An 18,788-nucleotide genomic window follows, 5' to 3' on the forward strand; every position below is an offset into this window, starting at 1 on the left:
ACTGTGATGTATTATGGAAGTGAATTTAAGACTTGAATGCATCTGCTGTTGGTTTCAGTAATTCAATATACTTATTGTTAAAATATAATTGTTTGTTCATGTAATAGAGCTCCAACTAATGATTACTTTCATTGTCTATTAATATGTCTCGATTATTGGTTAGTTGTTTGGTCGATAAAATGTCAGGAAATGGTGAAAAAACAAATGTCATCCAGTGTTTCCCAAAGCCCAAGATGTCGTCCTCAAATGTCTTGTTTTGTCCACAACTCACAGATATTCAGTTTACTGTCATAGAGGAAGAAAGAAACCAGAAAATATTCACATTTGAGAGGCTGGAATCACAGAAATTTGACTTGTGTTTCGTAAGAAATCACTTAAATTGATTATGAAAATAGTTGTTGATTAATTGAGTTTGTTAGTTAATAGTAGTTAACAAATCAATTACTGGTTGCAGCTCTAGTTTGTAAGACACACTGTTGCGTCCTGCACTCTCTTGTAGTGTGTACAGACTATCGAGTTCGGTTTAATAACATTATCTGCTCTGTTTCTTGACTCTTTTCCGCTGTAATCAATGCGACCTGACTCTGAACGCTGACTTGTGTTCACATTAATGTCTCTCTCTCTTCGCTGCTGGACCCTCTGATGCGGTGACAATGAAGTGGTTGCTAAGGTGCAGAAACTGCTTGGCAACTGCCTCCGACAGGGCCGCCGAGCTGACTAAACATTCTGATGTCACTTCCCTGACGATCATCATAGCAACCAGCTTGAACGGGGTAATGGCCCCCTCGCCTCGTCTGCCTGCTGTGCTGTCCATATGCCCGTGTCATGAGTCGACACACGCATTTGAACAAATCATGTGTACTCACCCCTGTACTCGAAATGCGACAGTAAAAAAAGAGAACTATTAAGTCAATTATAAACCGATGGAGCTATACAACCAAATCCCTTCCAGCAAATATGCCAAATCACATACACACACACACACACACACACACACACACACACACACACACACACACAAACACAAAAACACACACAGACACACACACACACACAAACACAAACACTCGCACTCACACACACTGGCCTATCTGTCCATATATCTCCGGTCTATTTCTGTCTGCCGGCAGGTTATTTTAGGCCACTGCAGTTGCTAAGCGACCAGACTGCAAACCAGGCGGGTAGAGGAGGATACCGTCAGCAGCAGACAGCTTGTCCTCTTTTCTTTCTTCCCCATCCCTACAGTACGTCCTCCTCTCGGTCTCTCTCCTGCTTCCTGTATCTCCCCCCTTCTTCTCCTCTTCACTTTGAACCAACTAACTCACCAAATCATGACCCGATAAAGCTGTCAACAGAACAAAATACTACACTTGAATGCTTCTAGATTTAGCCTCGGTACGAATTCACAACATTTAAACATATCAGCAGCACAGTAGATGTCACGTTTTGCACAATCCTATTACAGCTGAAATTATAAGACGATTAATCGATTGGTTGTCAACTGTTAAATTGATCGGCAACTATTTTGATAATTGATTAATAGTTTAGTTATTTTTGATTTTCTTTTCTTAACTCCTGTATGACCCTATTCCTATTGTTAAAATAATCAATATTTCACATTTGCGTGCATTTACACGCTGACATTTTCCAATTCAAACTAAAATGGACTGAAAATGACACAACAAATTGACCAATCCTAAGCAGCAAAATGTCGGACCATTAATAATCAACAATACGGCGACAACTACGCTGCCCTCCAAAGGCTAACCACAGTAACAAGGAAATAATTTAGACAATAAACAGTTTGTTTGCTGGTAAATCTGTTAAAGACTATGTTTACCTGGCTTGTCATGGTATAATTTTTCTCCAAATCAATCCTAACCTCCATACTTTCAGGCCCAAAACTGTAGATCACCCAGTCAGCAGAAAAGCTATTGTACAGGCATCCGCAGACCCCACTCCTACTCCCGACAAGTGAAAGATTTATCAGATTTGTCATTTGGGATGGTTGTGTATGTAGGCGTATTAGGGCCAAGTATAAAAAAAAAAGACAGACCCAGGGCAGGGGGGTAATATTTTGAGAACAAAGTCGCAGATTCGAGATTCAAAGTCGGAAAAATTGTGTTTTGATTTACACTCCCTGTTAAACAACATCGCTTCAGGATCAACACAAATGACTTTTAATCTCATAAATCGTTAAAAGTTATTGTGTAGTAGCGCAGTATATCTCTTTATATAGGCCGTTTTTTCCCTACCATCTATGTTTTGCACTGATCTTCATCTCTGTCCTTTAAACTCTGTGAGACTCGCTCCATTTCTCTCTTTTGACTCTTTGAGATGCTGAGGAAGTCAAAAAAGCAACAACAAACTCTGTAGTTTAAAAAAAACAAACCTCTATAAGGGAAACTTTGTACTTTTTGACTATTTGCCAGTGTGTAAATGTGGAAGTCAATGAGTAAGAAGCTCTTTATATAGCAGCACCATACAATGAACTTCAAACTTCTCACCGATTTACGAGGGCTGCCCTGGGCTCTGGGGGCGCAAATGAAAGGAGCCATTTTTCACTTTGTGTATGTCGGACTGTGTGTTAATGTGTGTGTTAATGTGAGTGTGTGTGTGTGTGTGTGTGTGTGTGTGTGTGTGTGTGTATGTGTGTGTGATAGAGTTGAAACCCTGTACTCGTCTCACCTGCATGTGGTCGGTTGAGTGTGTGGAATGTAGAAAGGCCTGAAGTGAATGTAAATAAATAACTGCAAGTTTAATTATTACAGACACAAACAGCCACACACACACACACACACACACACACACACAAACGCAGTATTACCAGATTTTCTGTATGTGTTGGCTAAAAAAAGCTCTCAACTGCAAGCTAAAGTAGTAGTGGTGGTAATGATAGTCGTAGTAATAGTAGTGGTGGTGGTTGCAATAATATCTGTGGCTGCAAAAATAAGCGTAGTAGTAATTTAATATGTGTATAAATAGAAGCAATGATAACACTAACAGGAGTAATGGTAGTGACAGCAGAAGTAAGTGGTGGTAAAAGTCATAGTTGGAAAACCAAGTGTATTTATTTAAGTGCTTGGTTTGAATACAAATGTTCAGCACCTGGAGGATTTGAACGCATCGATTAACGCAATATGGAGGTTAACCTCCAGTTACAAAACATACAGTCTTATATTTTCACAGTCCATTTATGGTATTTAAAAAAATGTATAAACAACATAGGCACAAGTAATCAAGTCTAGAAATCAAATGATTAATAATAGTCCATACTAAGGCTTCAATGACATGCAACAGACTGTTTTAGACTGACTATTACAGAGTACAGAGACACTTTTTTCACTTTTTTTACAGCGATAAATAACCAATAAAGGCTTCTTAACCACAAATTAAATAACCTTTTCCAGCAAGAATAAGATCTGAAATTGGGGAGAAATTAACAACATCTGCAACAAAGATGCTGCTTGCTCTGTAGCTAGCTACATGCCACTTAGTAGTGGTATAACTGTAAGGTAATTTAATAGCAGGACTTTATACCATCAAAAATAACCAATAAAGACGTATAAACCAAAAACAACACAATAACACAAGTTCCAGCAGGAATATGATCCAAAAATAGGGAGAAATTAACATTGGCAACCAAGATGCAGCAATGCAACGTTAGCATGTAGCTACGTGTAGCAGTGTATGTAAAATGTAAAAACTGCTTTTAGTCAGTTTTTGGTCTACAGGCATTTTCTCAGGGTAAAACATGTTGCAACACTTTTACACTCAACAGACTGTCTGTTAAAAATTGTTGAATTTCGTTGAGTACTAATCACCATTGATCACCTATTTACTAAGGTGACCAGATTTCTGAGACAAAATCCTGGGACATTTTCGGTTCAGAGGTGTAAAAACCTCCAAAACATGTGGTGTTTTTGTCTTTGAAAAACTAAAAGCGGACAGTGCCCTTACCATTCATAAATCAGTTTCTCTCACCCTAAATTCTCCTAAATTGCGAATGGATTGATTAACAATGATCTTTTTTCTCCATTTAAAGTAGCTGAGCTCAAGAACATCCATAAAATCATCTGTGCTAAACAGGTATCAGCCAAACTATGGCCTCCTCCTTACACCAGATGATTTTCACAAGATTTGGGGAAGAGTTTGAAATGGAAAATGTCCCAGTTCACGTTGAATGACAGCTTGGGGTGTATGGTTTTAGAAAAGATATGGTTTTAAGGTGGTAGAATCAGTTTTCTGTTAATGTGGGTGGAAAAAAGCCAACAGCTACAACCCAGCATGATATACAGTATCTCCTTGTGTTTTTCTAATATTATTGTCCTATTGTGGATGGTATTTTAAATAAAAATGACAAATTAAAGCCGAAATACCTTTCATCTGATTTAGCTGACCCAATGTATAATATATATTCAGTGTATTATTATCTGTTTCTAGTCATAATTTTAATTTTCTGATAGGCCTGAAATAAAGGCCTAGGTGGCTTCACTGGCTGCCATATTCTGTGAATAATAAAATGTTAAAAAGGCCGTAATGGAATTCTGTCGTTCATCGACAACCGTCTGTCTTCACCAGAGCCAAACTAAACTGGATATTATATGCAGCCGACCCTGCTATTGGAATATTATTCTAAAGATTGTTTAGCTTTAAGCATTTGAACCATGCGCAACTAAATGAAGACGTCTTGTCAGTGTAACAACTCAGCTCAAGAATATACACAATGAAGAGTTGGCTCTGTCACCACAGTAACACACAGTGACTTAGATAAGTAACTTCAATCTGACTGCTGATGTGGAAATAGTAACACATTAGACTCTAGTGGCATCACTGGTCATCACTGATGCTGACAGGCTGGCACAAGTTCACAAGCATGTACTATATTCATGCCGAAAAAGACCATGGAACGCCAATACCCCGGTATTACACTTTAACTAACATGTTGGCTTGTGTCGGGAGACTTGAAGTTGTTGGTTTTCACACCACCAGCAGCACTGACCGGAGTCAAGGAGTCACCAACTACCAGATCTTTTACCACGAGGAAACCCAGAAGCGTGTGTCGGGTCTCCAAACTGGAGCACTTGCTCTGTTATCTAATGGATTTATAGTTAAAAACCGACACACAAGGCTTCCTTGAGCTTCAAACACAGAGGGTCGAGACAACGCAGCTGGCAGCAGTGGCTTCTCCTCTGGCCAGGAGCTTTGTCTCGCTGCTTTGCCGGTCCCTGGGGCAACAGGGTCTGTCAGAGTCCTCACATACAGTAAAGATCCTATTGTTACAGGCAGCTGTGATTCACTTTGAGTTTACATGTCATAACATTTGCTCTATAAATGAAACTGCCATAAGTATTTACACTTAATATGTGGTTCTACTTCTATTTACTGCACTACGTACAGAGGGAAATGTTGTATGTTTTATGCAAAAACGTTTGTCAGCTTCGGTTACAGCATTACAGCTCTATAAAATTGATGTAGTGCCACAATTAAAATTACTTAACAGTATATTAATTGGTTTGTGAGACCTGCACTTACTGTATAACACTGAATCACTGTGTATATATGTTATATAAGTTTGAAGAGTGCCACTTGGATAATTATACACATTTTCAGTGTTTAATTATGATAAATTAATCACTTATTACAAAATGATTTGTGATTTAATAACATTTGCAATTTAAAAAAACTTTTATCTTTAAAATAATTGTTATTGAACTTGGTAGTCATAAAAAAAATCTATTTTAAAAAAAGCCTTTTAAATTGTACTTTTTGTTCTAGATAGACAGATATTTTCTGCACATTTTTCGTGTATAGAAACATACAGATATACTAAATATATACAACAGATATGCAACTGTTATGTGGTTAGAAATGCTGATATATACATTAATGCCCCTACATATATTTAATGAGTGATTTGTCTCCTGTTGTGACATGTATTGTTTTTAAACTGTGAACATTTTAATGTAAAGGGACTGTTGTTTAGCATAATCCTGACTCTATACATTAGTTAATACTTCATAAAAAAAAGTGCAGGACTTATATATTTACTGGGTTATAGCTAGTTTTACCCTTTCCATCACATTAGTAGTTAAGGTAGTACTTGTGTCTGCAGCATTATTTGTAGAGCTGTGTACAATACTTCCAACTGTATAATAACAACAATCTATCTCTCTCACCACATCATTGGTGATGTCGTTCTCTGGCGTCTCAGGCGGTTCAGCAGCTGCAGGACTGTTGGACGGCATGGCTGGGAGCGGCTCGGTGAAACCAACTTGAGAAAGTTAAAAAAAAATGGAGCAAATCAAAACATGGGAAAGGCCCTCAGAAGCACCAGGTGCAGCTTCATTCAATCAGTCTGCCGGTTGGTCTGTCTGTCTGTCTGTCGGACGATCACTCGCTCGCTCGGTCCTCCCCCTCTCCTACAGAGAAAAGAGAAAACAAACACACACAGTGTCACATGAGTGGATATGCAGTAAGAGCAAATTTGTCAAAGTATCGTTCTCAGTATGTATCAGGTATCAGTATCAGGCTTTTTTGTCTGTCCTCCTTGTCCTCAGTCTATCCACCTCTTGTCCACCCTCTCTCTCACACACACACACACACACACACACACACACACACACACACACACACACACACACACACACACACACAAACAGAGGCCCGAGATTAAGACTGGAAAGGTACAGTAAAGGTGTCTATGTGCTGTACTTGATGGATGGGACCCCTGCACATGCAGAGCAGAAAATATTCCATTCCAGAGCAGTAACAGGTTTACACACACACACACACACACACAGTGTCCTCAAAGGAAAGAAATCAAGGCAGCTTTCAACACAGCTGTCAGTGTTTGATTGATGTGACCGGATAAAACGGTCACATTTTATTAGACTAAATAGCTACTTTCAAACTGCGGGTAGTAAGCGTGCCTAAAATGTAATTATTTTTCATGAAGCAGGAAGTTTTTAATGATGGTATAAACAGGGGAAAATCCCATTGAAGCTGTTTTTTTAAATCTCTATTTGGACATTTTTCATGTGTGGTACTAACACTGTTCATCATACTGTATCTGATTATTTGGGTAAAACAAATCCTCCTTTTGTAAACAGTCTAGGGCTCTATTCATCGCAATACTGATTCATCTTTTTTATTATTATTATTATTCATCCATAGTATCTCTTATTTATGGTGTTTGCCTTTTTTGACAGCAGGTAATAGAGACAGAAAGGGAACGGTGAGTTTTAAGGCCTCCACCATCCACTTCAACACATCTGTTTTTTGATTTACTAATCGTTTAAAGGAGCCGTACTCATTCACAGCATCAACATAGCAGCGAACAAATAGATACAATAGATACACTTAGAGTAATGGCATCCTGAGCAGAAAATAAAGTCGCTCTCCCTCTGTGTGAGTTTTACTCAGCGTTTCTGCTGTTTGTTTTTAAAAGGAGGTCCAGCCACGCATGTATGTTAGTGCATGTTGTCCGTGACAAAACGTTGTTGTAGGAGAATAATGAGGATAAAAAAAACTCCACCACACGTTCCCAGTGTTTAAGGTGACATCTTAAATTGCTTCTTTTGTTTGACTAACAGTGAAAAACTCACTGTGATTAAAATATGCAATATTTGATTGCACTTGCTTGTTTGAGAGGTCGGTTTTCATTTGCAATAAATAATGAATTGAATAATAAAATGAAACCAACTGGACTAAACCGTCACATCTGAATTACGTCGCTCTGATTCAAAAGTTGTCATGACTCCTGGCAACACAGACATGTCATTGTTAGATTCAGCCATGTGTGACCTTGTACTAATTTTGGCTCTCTTTTGTCTTTTCACTCATTATTTGTTAATTCGAAGTTAATAAGTGACAAAACGATTGAGCAACACCAAAAGAAACTAATGCTGTAATCATCAAAAGGGCACGGAGACAGATTTGTTTTGATTACAAAACTGATTCAGATTCGGAGGGTTTTTTTCCCGGCTATTCTGGCAGATTGCAAGCTCTTGGGACTGTTAAAGGGCGTTTACCGACAACTGTCAAACAGATTTCAACAAAATGTGCCCATATCTGGCTCTGAGGCTCATATCTGTTCACAGTTTAAAAGACTTTCAGACAAATGACGAAGCTGCAGGAGCACACTGAGAAGCCTGATCTTACTTGTTTCACTTCCTGGTCAAATTCAACACAGCTTCCTCAGCTCTGAGTCTGAGTTCACATGCAAACTGCCAAACAGGCAACAGATTTTAAGATACACAACTCCTCTTGACAACTTAAAACATTGATTACACTTTTTGTTCTTGCCACATTATTGGCATTTTTTCCAGACGTTTGCTTTTCCACCTATGCAGCTACCCACTTGAAGGTGTGTCTTCAGTGGCGTGTCATTTCGGGGGCACAGCTCTATGGCAGCTCCGTGTATTTTGGCAGGTTTTTTTCAGTATTCTAAAAGTATTTCTCAAGTCACAGATAATACTAAGAGTGAATCATGCGTTACGGATGTAGCTCTCAAACTGTCCGCGGTGTCGTGTTTTTGTCCTGGTGTTTCTGCTCTTATCACCGGCTGTCTGGAGCTCCATGTGCCGTTGTTGTCCGGCCAGTAGACAATCACCTTGACTGGGTCACAACCAGGGAACAATGCATGCAATTAGCTGTCGGTAGTTTGCCATTCACATTGAAATTGACCCGTGTCCGACCCAAAATAGGTTGAGACCTTGGTGTGAAAGGGGTATTACTGTATGAACAAGATCACCTGTGTTCAAATACTAACAATTTTGTTTGCCGTCTCTTAAGCAAGTTTTGTTATCTGGTAATGCAGCATAAAGCACAAGCACCATAACTGTGCAGGGCTGGATTAAGCCTCTTGAGGGCCCTGGGGCAAAACTTAGCAATGGGGCCGGTTCCTCCACTCTGCCTTGTGTAAGTATCTTATTACCTCCAAGTACCCATTAGGTACAGAGCACCGCGCAGACTACACATGACGGCTTCATTATAGACCTAGAAACCAAGCAGGACCCCTCTGGTGAAATACTGTCCTGCCACAGGTTTGTTGTGTGTCGATTAGTGTTTCACATCAAATTAAATTTAGGAATGTGCACCATGTACACATAAAACCAGCTGAAACAATATTTTCCCTTAAAATCAGGTATAAACACACAAATCATGCACTGATTTAGATCAGTTTGAGATGTTCTGTTATATGATTTTAATGACACCTGCCACCCACATTTTGTTAAGAGTTGTGATTTTAGGCTATAATATAATATAAAATGTAATTAAAATAAAAATGGATTGTTTCTCCTTGTCCCTGTCGTAGCTGCAGATTAATGCCACCATGCATGAGCACGTCGGGTGTAAAACTCTTATTAACGCTGTATTTTTTTTTTGCGAATCACTTCAGGAGCGGGATTTGTTCAGATACTGATCACAATCTGAACACAAAAAGCAGCTCAAAATACTGTGTTTGCATGTGCCTAAATGGAAACTGGATCTCAACAGTGATTTGGATTTGAGCACAGTGTGAGAGCAGCCAATGTCTGGCTTTCCTCTGGATGTACTGTACAGTGTGTCACTGCTCACGCTGTGGCCTTACATCACCTACTGTTAAGACAACAGGCAGCCGGCCAGGGTTACCGGCGGAAAGCCAGGGGTGGAAACTTTGCAGAAATGGGTGTACAGTATCCACCCCACACCCCCAAGGGCTCCCTGCATGAGCTCCAGGCTCAGGGCCAACCAACTCCTCTAAGTTCTGCGTCTTTAGGTCACCCACACACACCTCTCCCTCCTGTAGTGAGCCTAAACACACTGATTTAAATTGTATGAGTCTAAATGCAGCAGTGGTTTAAATTAGACCATCGTGGAAGGCCCAAGCAGAAGCCTGTACTGGTAGGAGAAGAAATGGTTGCGCAGAGAAAAAAAGCTTCAGAGGTAAGTCAAGGTAATGAGAGTCAGGCAGTAATAAGACAGGGAAGTAGGTGATTTGTTTTCACAATAAAAGCACTAAGTTATCATTTTATATTGTCTTTTTGTAATTCATATCCTGTCTCTGTTTGCTATTTGGTATCATTTTCTTTGTATCTTTATTCTTATTTACTCCTGTAAGATTTCTTTTTTTTACAGTACTGCTAATGTTGTTCGTGTATGTTATGTGTGATGTCTCATTGTTTGTAAGCTATTTGGAACCTGGATCCCCCTAGGGGATCAATAACGTTTTTATCTATCCATCCATCTATCTATCTATCCATCCATCTATCTATCCATTTGTCCGTCCGTCCATCTCCCCATCTATCTATCTATTTATCTATCTGTCTATTCATTCATCCATCCATCTCCCCATCTATCTATCTATCTATCTATCTATCTGTCTATCCATCCATCCATCTATCTTCTATCTATCTATCCATCTATCCATCTATCCATCCATCTATCTATCTATCCATCCATCTATCTATCTATCCATCCATCTATCTATCCATTTATCCGTCCGTCCATCTCCCCATCTATCTATCTATTTATCTATCTGTCTATCCATTCATCCATCTATCTCCCCATCTATCTATCTATCCATCCATCCATCCATCTCCCCATCTATCTATCTATCTATCTATCTATCTATCTATCTGTCTATCCATCCATCCATCTATCTTCTATCTATCTATCTATCTATCCATCTATCCATCCATCTATCTTCTATCCATCCATCCATCTATCTTGTATCTATCTATCCATTTATCCATCCATCCATCTATCTTGTATCTATCTATCTATCCATCTATTTGTCTGTCTTCTCAATAAAGTCAATAAGGTGTTTTGTACAACAAAGTAAACACGATACTTGAAGCTGTGCATCTTTTTAAAGATCAAAGTTGGATGTAACCAGATTTTACAAGTTATAACCTGAAGTTGAATTCCCCTATCCATCAGAAAATGTTGACCGCTCACCAACACTTAAGCCTCTAAAATGTTCTATTATATATATGTCATGGTTTCTTTATTCTATGCTATGTTTTGAGAGGTGTGTGTCTAATGTCCCCATGAGTATTTTACTTACTGTTGACCTTCAAGTGTTTAATGAAATTTAAGTGAGATTAAAAATGATGGGATCAGCAAAAACAGCATGTGTTACGTTTTGTTGATTGTATAATAAATGCCATAACGGTTGCTAAAACCCCAAACATTTCTAAAAAAATTGAAAGGATCTGACTTAAATGAACTAAAAAACAAGTGATCCCAGCATATTTAAACAATTAACCAATTAATGGATTATTTTAGCTCCAGCTTTCCAAATATGAATAGTTACTGTTATTTTACTGTTACAGAACACTTTGTGGGAACACATTTTCCGACATTTTATAGAGCAAACAGCTTCTATTTTAATCAAGAAAATAACTGACAGATTAATCGAAAATGAAAACAATCTCTAGCTGCAGCTCTGTAACACTGAAACTTTAGATTTATTAATTTCCAACACTTGTGATCAAATCCTCTGCCAACAGTAAAATACCGCCGGAGTGTATGAAGCTACTCTTATTTTTAAAGTCTACCCGTTAGTGCCGTAGTCTTCCTGCGAGCTTGACGGAGCTCAGCTTTATGACAATTAATATTGGGAGCGACCTCACGCGGCCTTTTACCGGACGGCCTCTTAGAAACGGCGTATAATCCCGGTGGGAGTGCACGCGGGGCGGGCAGCCGGTGAGAGGCACGTGTCTGAGTGTGTAGCGACGGTCAGCTTTAGTGGGTCAGGTAGAAAACACTCACGGGGACGAGTTTCAGACCGAATGCACCCGTTAACCTCAACAGGCGCGCGCCCGGTCGCTCGCTCGCTCGCTCTCCGCGGAGGCGACGGTTCCGCGCGCTGATGTGTCTGTCTGCATCTGGTGGGAGAAGAGGACGGTGCGCTCCGGTTTAACGGTAACCCCTGCTGCCGGGCGGTGGAGGCGCACGCTCCACCGGACAACGTTTAACGCACACGCGCCATATAACGGTTGTTCGGTTGTCCGTGACAAAATAAACTCACCAAGTTCGCTCGCCCCGTACGGCTCCGTCTTCACGCGCACATCATCTGCTAAAACGGAACCAACGGTATTGGGTCCGGCGCGCGCGCGAGCGATGACTTTAGGAGATGACTGTGAGTCAACTTAACGGGAGTTGCGTTCACGAGCCCAAATGTAATGTTTATATTTACCGTGTCGTCCGTCCCTCAGGCACACGGACCCTGACGGTCGTAGCTCTCTCTCTCTCTCTTTCCCTCGCTCTCTCTCTCTCTCTCTCTCTCTCTCGCTCTACCGGGTCTTCTTTCTCCGGTGCTGGCTCGCGCTCCCCCGCCTGCCTCTCTCTCTCTCACCAACCGGCCCGCTCGCTCGCTCTCTCACGAGCCGCAGAGGCTGCCGCACCGGAGAGAAAGTTTCCGCGCGGTCCTAAAGTCTACAGCCGAGACACCGGCGCGCACGCATACGCACGTGCGCGCACACTCAGTTTAGCAGGTGAAGACAGGTGTAAAACTGGCGTCAAATGTACAATTTCAGTATGAACATCCATGTACCTTGTTTCCTGACTGACCGCTTCCATTTTTTGACTGATGTTTATTTCGCTTTACTTTTATTTTTATTTATTCGTTATTATTTAGTTTTGTCTAGTATTGTATTGTATTGTATTTTATTTATCTGTTATTGATGTCACTCGCTCGGTTGTTTGTATTGGATGTAACTTGTATTATCTTGAATATGATGTATGCCCTTTTTGATTGTGAAAAAAAAAAAAAAAAAGTCTTAAAAACTAGCTTTAGTGTCTAAAACAGCTATTTCCATGAAATAAACCACTTCAATCAACTTCAGAACAAGTTCAGGTTGATTTCCAGATTTCAGAGCGGTATCGTGGTACAGCGATTCTGCAACACCCGATACAATCGTCTACGTTACATCACAATATCTGTGTAACTGAGGAAGGAAAAAGACCCTAACAATATTAAATCACGTATTTATTCACTGCATTGTGATTTTAGTTTTACAGACACACGTGTGCCATCATTCAAACGTAAAATTACTTTTATATAATTTACAAAAAACAACAAAAAAGAAAATATACGTTTCCAAGCGTGCCGATTTCCTTAAGTGAGGACACAAATTAAGAGAATTAATGTCTTTATTTATGTAAAAGAAAACACAGGTGACAAAAAATTAAAACATATAATTTGACTTTATTCTTGAAATACTGAAATCTTTTTTTCCCCATAATATTACTCTGAAAATGTCAGGTTCATATATTTTGTTCTAACAGGGGCTCTAATACTACTATTTATAAGAAGTAATATGATATACTGTCATATGGATATGGTGCCCCTCTACTATAAGTGAGAAATCGATGAGTCAATTATATTAATGTACATGTTAAATCTATACAGAGTAGAATACTACAACTTCTTTCTCTGGAAAGTATGTTTAAAAAAATGTGGGTTTGAATTACACTCAAGGATGACACCATTAATGTAACCTATTAATCACAACATCAGATATTTTGCCTCTTACAGAATGTTGCATTATGGGTTCTTTGTAGTCGTGTTGTTTAAAGTGGGTTTTTTAGAGTTTGTCAGTGTTTAGGAAGCTCTGTTCAACTTGAGTGTATGGCAGCTCAGTAGTTGTTTTAATATAAATTCCTTGAGGTTTTTTTTAATAACATACAGCATAATTTGTGTCATCACATGATTAAAAATAGTTGGGAACCACCATGTTAGAGAGTGTCTGGACTCTACTGTTGATGCAAAGAGGTGTTTCTTTTCTCGTGTTTTCTTTAGGTTACCTGTCTCCACCAACTGAAGGCAACACATTTACCTGTTTTCCTGTTCGGCAGGTTAGTTTCTTCCAGTCCGACTCCTTTTCTGCACAGGTTCCTCAGCAGGTGAAGCTGAAAACATGCTGCGACATGTTGAATCCCTCTCCTAACTGCTGTGTGCATGGTCTTCTAGGAAAGACAGGGAAAGCACTCAATGTAGACAAGTGAGCACAAAAAAATCTTAAAACATAACTCCTGGTTTAACGGAATATCACAGATTTTACAATCGTATAAGAGGAAGCATGAGGTGCATTTTCTTTTTAACTCCTAGGTTAAGTTTGGATTCAGTGTAAAACATAAAGAAATTTGAATGTTTTTGTCACCAACATCTAGAGACGGAAAATGGACAAAGTCATTCGGCATCCAACGATAATTTCCATTATTTTAGTTTATTTTTTTCAGTCAACTTTAAAAGTTTAACCAATAAAATTGTGAAAGAAAATGCCCCAAGTGAAAAAATATCCAATTTAAAATGACATCAAACAGGAAAAAAAGCAGCAAAATCCTCACAATTGATATTTGTAAATAAGAAAATATTTGTATTTTCTTCCTTCATAAAGACTTAAAACTTGGATGCATAAAAATAATTTGAAAAATCATAAAATATAGAACAATAGAGGCAGAACTGAGAACATGCATTAAAAAAAATAGAGAATAACATAAGCAATACTGGTTATCCTCAGTATTATGTTGGCAATGATTAACTTCAACTGTCAATGAGGTAAAATGGGCCTTTCTTGCGTTATGACGAGTGGATTTCTGCTCCAGAAGAGAAGGTTAAACTCAGTTTGACCTCTGAGAAGAAGAAAGTGTAAAGATCCCCAATAAACAGGGTCATAACTGCAGTGGAGGTGAGGGTGGGGGCTTATTTATAGCAGCGAGTGAGGTCTCCAACAACAGACAAACTCAAAGAGCTTTATTCAGTCTATAGTTTTCACCCCCACACCATCGCATACACACTCTCACAAACGCACACACACAACACACAGTCGTGACCTCTGAAGGAAGCTCATGGGAAAAGTGAGACCTGCTCATCCATACTAATGAGGACGCTACATCAGGAGAGTTTAAAAAAGTTCAAACATCAGTCCAAACTCTTAATAATTGCACATATTTTCATTTTCTGCTACACTTCAGGGGGAAATGTTGTACTTCTTATTCCAGTTAACTGTTCAATTGTGATGCATTTTATATTACAATACCTAAACAATACAGGACGTTGTTAAAAACCTGCTTCAACATGAACAATAAAACGCTGTTTACACGTTAATGTATCAGTAATATTCCAATACTTTATCATTAAACAGTCAGAATGGGTCCATTTTGATGCCTATACTTGTACTTATCATTCTGAATGCAGGATTTCTTTCACTTCTTTTACCTACTGTAAATGTTTATAATTGAACAACAAGGGTTTTTTATTGTACAGTTAATGCACACTCTTTTTACAATGTATCAATTACTTGTCTGTATAGATAAGAAAATGGCTTTTAACGCTCTGTTATGTTTGTTTTGTCTGTTTTTTAAATATATACATTTATATTTTTTTACTCAGTGATGTTGTTGTGATGTCTTTGTCGTTTCCCTTAATTGATGAAAATAAACTGTTTTGTTGAAAAAAAAGAGTACATTTAATGCCACTTGATACTTTTACTCCACTACATTTCAGACAAAAATACTGCATGTTACTTTTTACAGTCACTAAAAAGCAAAAGTTACTTCTGACATGTTAAATGTATCTCCTCAGCAAAAACTGTAACCTTTAGATAGATATTTTATTATTATTATTATTATTATTATCCCTCAGGAATTTGCACTTCCAGCAGCAGCACAACACCATATTACACTGGAATAAGAGTTAAAAACAAAAGTACAGAATGCAAAATGCAATTTAAGCAGTTAACTAACACGAGCATGTGAGTCCAACATGTAAATGTGCCTAGATTTAGCCAAACATTTCTGTGTCCCAATATTCCTACAATGCTTGGATTTAGTTTAGATTTGTAGCCTTAAAAAAGGTGTTGTTTTGTTCCCTATTATCTCCAACCTTCGTCATGTAAACCATGCAAATTAAACACTCTCTGTTCAGCCGTGCTCTTATTTTCCATGTATTGCATATCTTAGATCTTGTCTTGCCTCTGGTTTGTTTCTCTGCATGGGACACCCGGTGGTTGTGCAGTTGCTGCAACATCATGCGGTTTAGAAATGATGTATTCCAGATGAAAGAAGTCAAGGAATTTTACAAATGGGTCACTTTCCAGGAATACAGCAGAGTGTAGTTTCTGACTTGTTTTACAGATGAGTGTACAGTCAACAGGAGGGAATACAGTTGTTGAGGTCATGGCATAATATTAAAAAGCATCATACCCTCATGTCACTTTATGTTGCTGCCCAGTCTTTTGTGCCCTGGGGGATTCAAACAAACAGCCACAGAGACGGACTAAACTCAAGAGTTTGACGTTAAATATCATTTATTGCAGATGAAACACACTTTTCACTCAGCGTCAGCTCAGGCAGGTTCAGATCTGAAGCTGTTTACAGTTACATGTCAGGACGTGCATGTCCTATCAGTCTTGACTCTCTCTTTCACACACTCACACACACATACAACACAAGTTCAAAACAATTCATACAGTCAGTCAATCAGAAAATGTGATAATCACAGGTGTAGAAACTCAAAAAAGTGGAGGGTTGGGGAAAAAATGTCCAAATAATCCATAAAATGTGGAACACAGTAGAGTAAAGCTGCCTATGAGCAGAAAACAAAACCTTTAAACATTTTTTTCTGAAATTATGTCACATCTGATGCTTGAAAAGAAATCACCCTGACCTGATGAAAGCTCACTAAAGACGTTTTTTGCATGAACTCCAGTCGTTATCCGACAAATCAGGTCCGGACATCGTCTGAAGTTGCTCTTTCACACATGTAGCACACAACAGAAGACTGTCAATGTCAGACACGTTCCCACCAGGTGATGTTTGGTTTAGGCGAGGTGTGTCACCTGGGTATAGCGTGCAGGAAGGGGGGGGGATTAAACTGGGGTGTCATATCCGGTTCGCAATTTGGTAATTCAAAAACCAAGTCTCTTGGTGTTTCTTGAATTTGTCTGACGTTTTCAGCGTCGGCCCTTACAGACGGAGGTTCTCGAAGCTCGTTTTTTTCTGAGTGCCAGCATGTTCCCAATGAGGTGAGTGCGTATGCAGCCGTCTTTTTTGTGTGGCCGCTCTGAAAATTTCCGAACTTTTCAGAAAAGTGCTGGTGAGATTTGGGTCTTTGTCACCGTACCTGTTAGCGGTCATTCAACCCTCTCCTAACGTAACACTAAACTAGTTATCTAGTTCACATTAATGTAATGCCATAGAAATAAAACCCACTGGCAGCACTAGAAGCATTGTGATGAAGCGTTCCCCGCACTTTTCTGCCCGAAAAAAAAATGCTTTGTGGACAAACGATCTTGGACATTTACGTTGGCGTATTCCTGTGAATCACCATTCTTTTCTACCGGTTTCACGGCTGCATGATAGAAACGTCATCATCACGACCACTTGCTCACTGTGAATTCACTGTGAAAATGAGCTTCTCTATTCACATGTGGTTTCAGTGGGACATTACGCGGCCTTTGAACTAAAGAGATGGCAACGTAAACATCGGACATTTGCATTGTGTCTAAACGTTTATTTCGGGTTTGCGGTGCATGTGCGAAAGTGGCGTGAGTCACTTCGGATCTGATTGATATGCAGAGAGACTTCAGTCTGAAGATTTTCTGGGGGGTGTTTGGTTGTAGTTTGCCAAAAAAATATTCCTTCAATGCTCATGTTCCCCCTCTCACTGAACCTTTAAAAGAGCATTTGTAAGGGGGAGACATTCTTCCAGAGCCAACTTCTCCACCCACTTAGCGACCCTTGTTGCTACACTGTTGAAGCAAATGGTTTTATATTCTCTCACAGACACAGACACAGACACACACACACACACACACACACACACACACACACACACACACACACACACACACACACACACACACACACACACACACACACACACACACACACACACACACACACACACACACACACACACACACACACACACACACACACACACACACACACACACACACACACACACACACACACACAAACAGTAATAGAATATCTCCTTTGACTGTAGACCCACTGCAGTACCGAGATATACAGAGAGTCCTTGACAACCTGAGCTGCTGTCATACCAGCACCCACGGCACTAACCTCTTCCAGGTTTCAGACACCTGGACCAGGACGGGGACTTCAGCTTTCCACCCTGCACAGGGCAGGGCTTGATACAGCAGGAAACGTCCCATTAAAGCTTATCGTCTCAGCAGGGCTGGACCGCACGCACACACATAAACACTCAAACTGAATGGATAAATGTCAAAAATCAAAATCAAAGCAATAAATACTAAGCACACAGTGCCGAAACTTAAAACATTACATCTCGCTTCTTCTTGTCTCTGACTTTCTTTACACTTTTTCTCTCCACTATAGTTACATCCTGTATCTCCATCCTAAAACTTTCCTGCACTTTTTTATCCTTCACAAATGTCCTTAACACATCTTTCCATCTCTTCGCGGTGCCTCTCTCACTTCCTAGACCCTTGAAAACGCAGAGCACACACACACACACACACAAACACAAACACAAACACAAACACACTACAGTACAAATCAGTAGGTTTCCTCGTTTAGCTATGCATGATCAAATCGAAACAAAAGTAAAACCACAGTGACAAGACACACAGAAACACAGCTATACATCAGTAGGGACCCGGCGGTCGTTTGGTGTCCAGCATCGTGATTGGCTGATTGACAGCAGAGCTCTAATCCCAATTTGCTAAACGACTAATATAAGAAGATATATTATAATCCCAGCAGGGTCAGTCTTCTTTGGCTGTGATGAAACATCACTCTGCCTGAGG

General features: G+C 39.5%; 2 protein-coding genes across 9 annotated transcripts in view; both read right to left on the reverse strand.

The window, feature by feature from the left end:
- LOC310962036 (DNA (cytosine-5)-methyltransferase 3A-like) overlaps positions 1-12,348 on the reverse strand; it is a 65,321-nt gene extending 52,973 nt beyond the window's left edge. For all 3 annotated transcript variants that reach the window (XM_083934384.1, XM_083934382.1, XM_083934381.1), the window contains exons 1-2: positions 12,188-12,348; positions 6,180-6,422 (exon numbers count right to left, since the gene is read on the reverse strand). In XM_083934384.1, the coding sequence (XP_083790510.1) occupies positions 6,180-6,248 (69 nt within the window). In that variant the 5' untranslated portion in view covers positions 6,249-6,422; positions 12,188-12,348. The remainder of the gene's footprint in view (positions 1-6,179; positions 6,423-12,187) is intronic.
- A 3,944-nt stretch (positions 12,349-16,292) lies between these two features.
- Positions 16,293-18,788, reverse strand: part of LOC310961689 (dystrobrevin beta-like) — a 39,921-nt gene continuing 37,425 nt past the window's right edge. For all 6 annotated transcript variants that reach the window (XM_083933891.1, XM_083933892.1, XM_083933894.1 and 3 more), the window contains one exon: positions 16,293-18,782. The gene's annotated coding sequence lies outside the window, so the exon portion shown is untranslated. The remainder of the gene's footprint in view (positions 18,783-18,788) is intronic.

The sequence above is a fragment of the Echiichthys vipera genome (assembly GCF_963691815.1).
Source record: "Echiichthys vipera genome assembly, chromosome: 19".
In the NCBI taxonomy this organism is placed as follows: domain Eukaryota; kingdom Metazoa; phylum Chordata; class Actinopteri; order Perciformes; family Trachinidae; genus Echiichthys; species Echiichthys vipera.